Source organism: Rhipicephalus microplus, chromosome 5 (assembly GCF_043290135.1).
Source record: "Rhipicephalus microplus isolate Deutch F79 chromosome 5, USDA_Rmic, whole genome shotgun sequence".
In the NCBI taxonomy this organism is placed as follows: domain Eukaryota; kingdom Metazoa; phylum Arthropoda; class Arachnida; order Ixodida; family Ixodidae; genus Rhipicephalus; species Rhipicephalus microplus.
The window spans coordinates 36,427,879-36,438,562 of record NC_134704.1 but is presented as its reverse complement, the minus strand read 5'-3'; the positions used below and the strand labels follow the sequence as shown (position 1 = coordinate 36,438,562).

The 10,684-nt window shown below is 45.5% G+C and overlaps 1 protein-coding gene across 1 annotated transcript; it reads right to left on the bottom strand.

The window, feature by feature from the left end:
• Positions 1-1,648: 1,648 nt before the first annotated feature.
• Positions 1,649-9,577, bottom strand: LOC142817469 (uncharacterized). Its single transcript, XM_075894482.1, has 5 exons — positions 9,536-9,577; positions 3,131-3,288; positions 2,972-3,071; positions 2,450-2,604; positions 1,649-2,009 (listed from the first exon to the last, which is right to left on the bottom strand). The coding sequence occupies exons 1-4, from the start codon at positions 9,575-9,577 to the stop codon at positions 2,503-2,505; spliced, it is 402 nt and encodes a 133-aa protein (XP_075750597.1). The 3' UTR covers positions 1,649-2,009; positions 2,450-2,502.
• Between the last annotated feature and the right edge of the window lie 1,107 nt (positions 9,578-10,684).

Below are 10,684 nucleotides of genomic sequence, written 5' to 3'. Positions count from 1 at the left end.
TGGTAAGTATTAATGTGTGCTATCTGGGCAGAGCACTCAGCTTTTATGCTTACATTGCAGGGGACGCAGGCTATCCCCTCAAGCCATGGCTCCTAATTCTAGTCCTTGGCAGTCAACTGTGCAACACTTCCGAAGGCCGATACAACAAGGAGCACGCATTCATGCACAATGTTGTGTAAAGGTGTATCGCCGTGTTGAAAAGCAAGTTCCGCTGCTTGCAGCACTTTCGAACGATGCTCTACAACCCCGATCGGGCAGCGCAAATCATCTATGCTTGCTTTGCTCTCCACAACATTGCGTTGCATGCAGGCGACTGGACCTTGGACGAGTATGTCGTGGACATGCCACCAGCTGAGGATGACGATGGAGAGCCAAGGGGGAGCCATATGCTCACACCACGCAACGTGCTGCTCAGAGACGGCAGCAGCGCAGCGCTGTCTTGGACCTTTTTGAAGTACACAGGAACGGTGAATTTTCATGTTTTCATATCCCACACATAATTTATTTACACTGATTCTAGTGCATCTAGACATGACAGGGCTGTGTTTGCCACATTTGAATACACAAAGTACTTTCTTGTGCTTCAATATGAAGCAAGGTGGCAATGTCAAAATGCTGCATTTTCTTTAAATGGCACATGAAATATTCAACAGAAACACCCTTTTCCATATTAGTGATCACAGTCACAACAGACTAGATTGGAGCAAGCATATATGAGCGGCGCTCTGTGCTGAATGTTGCTATCACAAAATTGTGTGAACAATGCAGCAACGTCTCAAAATTTTTTTCACCAGAACGCATAAAAATCGAGATTCCATTAGTAACATGTTGTATGAACACATGATACATAAGTCCATATCTTCTCATAGTGACTGACTACAAGCATTCAATTGTGCACGCCAGGCTTGACGAGCGATTGTGCTCGTCAAGTTGGGCTGGTTTTCTGCTCATTGTCCTAAACATTGTGTGAATGTTAAAATAACATTTAATTTGAATTTACGACTGCAGTCATGCTGCAATGCTAAAAAATACGCAAATCAAAACGGCAAACAACAGGCGAGTTGTTTTGATAACATACAGCAAGAATAATTCGCTCAGCCATCTCGCGGCTCCCAAACCATACCACGTTCAAAATTTATTCCCGCAACGAGTCGTTTACAATGAAAACTAGATGAAATCAATCGCTGGCATGTTGCAGTGATGGCCATTTTCATTTGTGAAACTGTGCGAGATGACCACTTACTAGTTTAGCGCTCCCAAACAAGATTCAAAATGTAGTTGTTGCATATTAGCGTCATTGTGCTGAAATGAAAATATCACAGTGAACTGCAAAACAGTGTGATGCAAAAAGATATCACATTACTACACTATGTGGTAATGCTGCATAAAAAGCACAGTGAGCTAGAAAACACAGTGGGACAATACAAATATCACAGAAACATTAACAGAAAATGTCAACTATACACTCGTGGTCTCCGTGTGAATGACTAGACACCTTTGAAATGTGGGTAAAAAACACTGCCACTGGAACAGCTCGAACATACATTGAGAAATGCATATATCGAACATAAAAATTCTGCACTCCTTGTACAAAGTAAATGCTAACCTAAATCTAGTAATATGTACTAAATGCAAACAAAAAACGTATAAAATAGAGCATGAACTGCAACACGTAAACATATCAAAAACACTAAACCAATTATGAATGATAAAAAGTTGAAAACATGGCAAAAAACAAACTAAACTATGTATATGTTTCCCGAAGCGTATAAAATTGAACATGAACAGCAGCACCTAAACACATTGAAACCGACAAATCAATAATGAATGATGACAAGAAAAAACATCGAACACATGACGATAAACTAAACTAGGTATCCCTTTCTCGCAGAAAGCCCTCAGCCATGGCCATTGCCCTCCTGCACCGCTGCCGCCTTCTCCTGTGCCGCTGCCACACGCCGTTCTGCAGGAGCGATGCGGGTGGTTGATTTTTTCATCTCCCGCAGCACCTGCGATGAATCATGATGGTGTAAATGTTTAAGTGAGCTGCCGGTAAACCCTTAACCATCTCGTGGCTGGAAGCTGCTGCTGCTGCCAAGAATTGGAACGGGCGCAACAATTTCCTCTCAGTTGAAGATCAACTGGCCTGATGGCATCCTTTGAAAATGGGAAGCTTTGTGTACAAGCTATGCCCTCCTCGGGTGGACCAACCAACATTTGTTGAAACTACTCTTTATTAATGTCCTCAAATGCATCTCTCACCATGAAAGAGCCCTTTTCAGGGCTAACCAACCTTTTGCCCGGCAGTTTATCATTGCAGATACCCGATACCATGCCCTCATACAATGCATGGTTCTTGTTTACAGCCCAAGTTCGTTTCAGTCATCATAATAGAACATGGAGAATGCTTATGCCCCTTATGTAAAATGTAAACAAAGGGTCTACTCACCTTGAGCACCTTGTCGCCCTGCTCAAGGTTCCAGTCCTGCACTCAATAAAGCACTAAGTTCTCAGATGCTTGCGTGTTACTGTGTCACTGCCATCTTCAGCAGCTTCAGTGGCCTCCACATCCATTTCCACCGCAGAAGTGGGAACATCCGCCTGCTGTAAAGTGTAGTAAGCATGATCTTTCAGAAAGTGGGTATTCGTTACTCTGGCTATTTTGCAACCTTACGTACTAAACATCTGCGGAAATGTTCTGCAGCTATTCAGTGGTCATTGATATCATGTATTACCATTTTAGTGCATGCACTTGCCCGCAGGCATTGCGTGTTTTATGATAAATTAATACCCCTTGTACTGCAAGGGCTGCAAATTGAGATTTTAGTTAATAAACCTACCCACTTTTTAATACTTTCTCCTGCGCTATATTGCCGTTTAACATGGTTCCGCTAAAGGTACCCCTTCAGATATCAAACTCTGTCATGGCACCGCTCAGGAACCCGTGATACTGCGGCGGCAGAGTGCTTACCTGTAGATAGGTGAGACCAAAGACGCCACTGAAGCGTGTCATCCCAGTCAACTGTAGAACCTGGCCGCGGAAGCCAGGCAGCCAACCCCCTACAGTGCCCCTGAAAATATACACTAATGTCACAGAACAAATTGCCCGTGCCATTCGACGGCCAGTTACGTTTGTGCGTCTCTGATGGCGGCGGTGTCACGGCGGGCCTCGTGCACCGGCCTGCGCCACCAAGCCTGCCATTCCTGCGCAGGCACTTCATGGTTCAGCGCCTCGCTGAGCTCTTGCCACAGCCGCCACCGGTCGGTGATGGTGACGCCGTGCCGCAGCTCGATGGCATTCGCCACGAGCTGGGGATATTTGTCCATAAAGGCGAGCACCAGCGCGCGCTGAGCCTCGGATAACTCCGATGAGCCGCTGCTGCTGTTGACTACTGGTACAGTTGACCTCCGCCACGATTGCGCTCGACTGAGCCAACAACTTCGAAAGTTGCGCCGTTTAGGTTTGTATAGTGGGGGAGATATGAAAACAGTAACTGCTTGAAACGGGGTTGTACTTAGCGCCCCCACGTACCGTCCCGCTAAATTTAGCGTTATTTCATAACAATAACAAGAAAAATACGTTTATATTGTGCCGTATTCCTTGATAAACGTTCGAAAACTTGTGCCAACACAATTTGATAATGATCAATAGTAGTTAAACATTTTTCAACACGTTACAAACACTTTTCACTTTGCTATACGGTCCACAAGTCCACGTCAAAATGATGACGCGAGGCTTCATTTCGCTCATTGGCTGTTCACTTCCCATCATCCTCGCGACCGCTGCGGACCGCCCATTTTTTGACGTCACCGACAGACCGCCTCCGTCCGGATTTGGAATTTGTATATAATTGCACCACTGGTTACACACTAATACTACGACTACGATAAACGGGTGCCGCTATAAGGAACTTCGTCCCCAAAAAAACCTTACACCCAACTCTCAGTCTTCGAATTCCTCCAGAACTTCGCCGACGAGGTGCTACTATGCTGTGCAGATTATGGTATAGGGCGTCGCATTTACCAATGCGTACGCGTTCCGCATAGGAATGGCCGACACTGCTGCATGCGACCATTGCGGCATTGACGAAACAACTTGGCACATTCTGTGTGAATGCCCACAATACTGCTCGCAAAGACAGTGACTCTGCAATGCACTAAATGAACTGGACAACCAAACTCTTTCGGAAGAAGGCATCTTGCGCTACCGACGGGATTTTATGTAGCAGAAGAAGGCTGTGAAGGTGCTCCTGTACTTCTTGCGTTTAACTGGCCTGTCCAAACGACTGTGATCGGAACGTCCTGCATTTGTGTGCATGTGAGTTTTTCAGGGGCGAATGTCTATATAGCGGCACCCATTCGTCCCTCGTAGTCGCAGTGTGGAACGATTGTTACATTTTGACCTCCATGGTGGTGCTGAAGGGAGAATTCTTTTGTATGTTGTTGAACAATAAAAAATGGTGCGCAATGTACATGCCAATGGCTGCTAATGAAGAATGAGAGACAGGAGCATTCGGCTTTTAGTTAACGCGCACGCTGCGATCCACATTAACCACCATTGGCATGCACACTGAGTACTATCTGACAAAAAAGGGTTGCTACGTTATACTCGCTGGGTGTAACCTCCTTAGTTTTTGAAAGGATTAGCGAGCGTTGAGCCGCAGTGACATGAATACAATGAACTAGTATATACCATGAACTCGAGGTGGTTAAAGGTGGCAAGTAGATACGAAGCGCAAGCCATAAGAAAGTAAAAGTAATTCTCCTGTCTCTCATTTCTCATTAGCAGCCATTGGCATGTACATTGAGCACTCTCTGATAGGAAAAGGTTGCTACGTTATACTCGCTGGGCGTAACCTCCTTGGTTTTAGAAAGGTTTAGCGAGCGTTGGGCCGCAGTGCCATGAATACAGTATACCATGAACCATATAACATGAACTCGAGGTGGTTAAAGGTGGGAAGTAGACCCGAAGTGCAAGCCGTAAAAAAGTGTGCGTGTGCCACCCCTCGTTTAGTCCTTCGAATATCCGCTGGATGGCGGTGCTTCTATATGGGGAATATATGATGAAAAGGTGCGAGATAGTGGTACTTGGAGTGTTGAATAGATGGACGAATGGACACACAGACAGATGCATGGATGGACGCTTGAACGAATGGACGGACGAATGCTTCGTCCCACTCTCCATCATTCACTCCGTAGACATGCTGCCAATTTTTATGATTTACTTTATATCTCTCTATCTCTATCCTCTTTCTGACCCTTATTTCCCCACCCCAGTACAGGGTAGCAAACCAGTTCTCCTAGGTTAACCTCCCTGTCTCTTCTTTTTATTTATTTCTCTCTCTTGTCTTTAAAGGGGCTCTGCAACACTTTTGAGCATAGTCAGAAAATGCTTCCGATTGGTAGTAGAGGCTCCCGACAACACGCGAGCCAAATATTATAGCGCAGCACGCGGCCTGGGATTCACAATAAATTATCAAAGTCAGCTAAAAATTGATTTCTCTTTTCTCGACAAATCACGCAATAAGCCCACAAATAACTCATAGTAAGCCCATCTATCAGCCATTGGCTGATTTGGACATGGCGCTCTCAGTCGTTACAGAGATCACCGTGGGAGGCCGTCACTTGTCCGCGCATGCGTGCGCCATCGCACTAAAAAAAGCCACGTATTCAAAGAGAAAGAAAAGGTGGTGAAGGTCACGAGGTGCGAGTAACGTTTTTTGTTTGCCCCTCCCTTCCCTCCCTGCTTATCTACCAGCGCTTTCGTCGGGACGAGAGAAAGAATGCGATTTGCAGCGTGTGACAAATCATTGTAGTTCCGCGCGTACTCGACGGATTCTTAAAATTTTGGCGGTTGTGAATTTGTGAGGCAATACGCTTTCCCAGTGAATTAATTCCATGGTTACTCAAAAAAGTGTTTCAGGTCCCCTTTAAATAAGATATTGGAATGAAGTGGAAGTAACGGGCTTGGAGAGCGCGCATTTGCATGGAACTTGTTTAAATTGTATCTCCGGAATTATTCGGTAGTTCTCTAATGTCGTGCATGCATGCGCGGCTCCGCGTTAAGTGCGCAGAGTTTGTGTTTATAAAAAAGTGCTTAACTATTTAGAGTATTTTGTACTCTACTATTGGAGATCATAGAGCCGTCCCAGGAACTCGTACGGTGAGCTTCGGAGACTTGTTACAAGCCACAGATTTTGATTGATTGATTCGTGGGGTTTAACGTCCGAAAACCACCATATGATTGTGAGAGACCCCGTAGTGGAGGATTCCGGAAATTTCGACCTCCTGGGGTTCTTTAACGTGCACTCAAATCTGTTTAGAGAAACTTATTCTCACAGACAGTGAACATAATTACAATCCAACAAAACATTGCGACAGAACACAACATCCACAGGCACACCAAAAGTTGTTACAAAAAGATATGTGTACATATGTAAACGGAACACAACATACACAACTTACCCAACTAAACAGGAATTGTTACAAAAACAATGTCTACATATGCACAATACATGGTAAACGAAGAACACACAAATGAAATGTAGAGATCAATATGTCAGATACAGATATTTACATAGTATTTACAAGGTATTTGTATGAGTACTAAACAATGATTAACCTACCAATACCATGCAGGCAGGCCTGAAAACAAGCCTTACACGTCTCTCACAGATGAACACAAAACGGCAAGACCAGTGTCGAAGGAATTCCTCCTCACCCAGAAAGAAGAGTTCCTTCGACAACACTGATAGTATTTCTTTGTACAGTCACTCCAAAATCGGGAAGAGAGCACGGCGGCGACGACCTGCTGCAACAGCTTCACAACGGTTACGCCACAGACAGTAGGCACTAGCAACAACGAGAAGGCAGGCAAAGCGGCCTCGAGAGCAACGTCCAGAAGAAACAAAGCGGTTTACTCCGAGGCCACGAAATTCTGCATGCACGGTCCTCCAGAAAACACGAGCAACGACACATTACCTTAACACATGCTGATTTGTTTCCCGTAGGGAGCAGTTCGGACATGTTGATGACTGGACCATTCTCCACCTTTCTAGGCGTTCAAGGGTAGGAAGAACGCCCCACCCAAGCCGCCACATGAAGTCCCGGAGGTGGCTAGGTAAAAATGATGCCGTCAGCGTGCTCCAAGACACACGACTAGAGTGGGTGCGGCGTGCTGGAGGAACTAACGGGAGCAACAACGCGGCTGTTGTGTCAACGATAGAATGGTCTAACACATCTAAATCAAGGCAAGTCGACTGGATATGACGAAAAAACGCGACAGCTGTTGCATAAAACGAAGGAAGTACGAATGATTGAGGGCCCTGATTAAGGCGCACATTAGGCAATAAATACTGAAGGTGAGTGCCTAGAAAATAATATGCCAGAGTTCGCGCGGAGGATTCCTCTCCTTGTACGAGGCGCAACAGGAAGCGCAGGGCCAATAGCCGGCAGCGTATTGATACCGAAGGGAAAGCAAAACCTCCCTGGGAACGCTGCTGTCCTAACGCCGCACGAGAAACCAACTCAGTGCCGCCAGACCAAAAGAAGGAACACAAGGCCGACTGCAATGACCTAACGATGCGTAAAGGCGGCTGTTCCACGTGAGAAAGGTACCAAATGCGACTGCAGAACACAGTCTGCGCAAGATACCTCCGCTCAAGAAGCGGGAAGTCGAAGTACCGGGCGTTCTCAATTTCTTGTTTTACTTCATCGAGGGCGTTTGGCCAAACGGAGTTACAAATGCCGTAGTGGTTGTATAGAATTCCTGAAATGCGAAGAGACGCCGCCGGCTGAAGAAGAGATATGGACCTAAGTGTGGAGTTGGGATAGCCGATGAACAAATACCGGGATTAAGAGAGGTTTAGCGTGGTACCTGAAATGTCCCCATACTGGGAGAATAAACGCAGGCTATGAGAAAGACTATCTTCATCTGAAAGGTACAGGGTTATGTCGTCAGCAAAAGCTGTGACTTTTACGGTACTGCTGCCGGGAAGCGCAAGACCCCGGACATGCGAATCTGCTTCTAGAGCGCACAAAAATGGCTCAAGGCTAAGGACAAATAGAACAGGAGACAAGGGGCATCCTTGACGGACCCCACGTGTAATAGAAAAGGCAGCACTCTCCCAACCATCTAGAACTAGTGTGCTTTTTATACCAGAGTAGGTATGTCCAATTAATTCAACAAAAGTACCGGGAAAACCAAGGGCTGTGAGCACTTTAAAGATATGCGTGTGCTCTAGTCGGTCGAATGCTTTCTCTTGGTCTAAAGACACAAGGAGACCACGCGCAGATCGCGACAGAGTATAGGCTATGATATCCCTGGTGGTAAAGGACAAACTGTGTATTTCCTGTCCAGGCATAGATGAAGCCTGGTGATGACCCACCAGGGTGTTCAACAGAGCCTTCAAACGTTGAACGATCACCATCGCGAATATCTTATAGTCAACGTTAAGAAGCGTGATAGGTCTCCAATCTTCAGGATTAACAGAAGAAGCATCACCTTTTGAAATAAGCACAATGCGTCCATCTCTAAAATTTGATAGAAAGACACCATCCTCGAAACATCGCCGGATAACCGCGGTTAATGCAGTACCAAGCTGATTCCAAAATGATAAGTAAAATTCAACTGGAAAGCCGTCTGGCCCAGGGGCTGTCCCCCGTTTCATAGATTGTAGTGCTGCCTTTACCTCTTCAACTGATGGAGGGACGTGCAGAGAATCAGCAGTTTGTCGAGGAACGTGAGGCAAACCTCTAAGCATAGGCGGTATTATATCACAGTTTGTCCGCATGGCCGAACTTGACATCTCTTCAAAATGCCCCAGAAAGAGAGATCGATCACGCTTAGGAAGCGGCTGTGTAGGTGGTGTCTGCATGGTCGTAAAAACAGGTGATTGTGACTGCCCAAAACACGATTGCCTCGCATAGCGTAACACCTCGGGGTGGGCACAAGGGTTGTGCCTACAACGCCATGCAGCCGTCGCCAGAGACGAGGTGGCAATCAAACGCTGGAAACGTTCACGTAATTCATGTTGCCAAGCTCGCATCAAGGGAGACGGCGTTTCAGCGCGCAATGCGATGCGTAACTTCGCTGCAGTATCAGCCAGCTCCTCAGAAACGCGACGACGAAGGGAATGACCTTCAACTGTGCAGTGCAGGCGCCACTACGTTTTAAGCGCATCCCAATCAAATAAATCAGACGCAGCGAGTGACACGCGTATTGCACGGAACAAATTTGAGCGAGAGCGCGCGTCCTGGAGGACGAGAACATCAAGACGCCATGGTTTCTCCGAAAAAGAAAATGGAATTTTTAGTTCTAATAGAATCGTACGATGGTCAGAGATGTACACAGGCGAAGGTGGGATGGGCGGAACACGCAAGTCGGAGACAAACGTCTCTAAAGCGTGTGGAATATAAGCCCGGTCGAGTCTGCTGGAGGAGTGTCCGCGGCGCCATGTCCAAACAAAAGTATTCCCGTGTATGACATTATGCGCATCCAGCAATGAAAAATGCTGGACAAGGCGTCGCAGCTCACGTGAATTCCAAGCAGACCGACCCCAGCCAGAACCTTGTACATCGCGTATTTAGCACACAGTTAAAGTCTCCAATTAGAATTACATGACGACCGTCTAGGAAAAAAACATCCAAATTTCGAAAAAAATCATCAGACTGTCCGGTTTGTGCAGGCGCATACACACATAGTATCCTCATTCGAAAAAAAAAGTAGGTACAATCTAGAGCAATAATTATACCGACGCCGTCATAAACAACGTGGTGACCTCTCAATAAAGCCCGCAGATTTTTGGTGGCAGCGTACGTGAAAAAAAAAAAAAACCTTCGCCCACGAGTGTACAGAAATGCCGCCCTCAAATGTGCGCTGGTCGCGCCCGTACTTGAATGTGCTTTTTTCAAGTATTCGATACTGTTTATAGATGGTGGGCTTGTCGTCGATAGGCAGTTTCTGATGTGCTAATTTTATCTTCTATCGAGGCGACGTCACTTTACGTTGGTACTTTTCATTGTTGCCTGGATATGAATCGTTGTTGCTGCTTTCAGCATATTGCGCTAGGAACAATGTGCATGAAGGTCCCATTCCTGGCTGTGGAGAAAGTAAGCAGTCAGGAGGAAGCATCGTGCAATAAAAAAGAAAAAAAGAGAAAAATAAAGAAAGAATCAAAGAAAAATAAAAAAGAAGGGAAGAAAAAAGAGAGAGAAAGAAAATATGGTTGAAATAGAACAGAACAGAACATGTGCTTGGACCCCACTTGCCTTTTGCATAACGCTAAACTGAATTCAGTTGACGCGTATGCAGCTTTTCTTAGCACGTATCTCGTATGTGACTTCGTTAAAGCGTTTAACATAGAATATTCAAATTTGTTGCCAGAGTATTAACAGCACTAGACGGTTGTGTTTGACTTATTTATAAGTACTAGTATTAGGTGCAGATTTGACTTCGTGTGACCTTGATCACAAGTTTTATTAATAACGTTATTTGAGTAGCCGATCTCCAACTGACGACGCGTGCCTGTCCTAAGCGTCCCTTTATCGACATAAATATAAAGAGGAGATGAGTGTCCACCTTGCTTTCTTTTTAAATTTTTCGCTTTGTTACTAACATAAATTAAAATGTTGTGTTCTTTTATAAAACACCGCCCACTCAAGTATTCTTTGTTAGTATCACTAC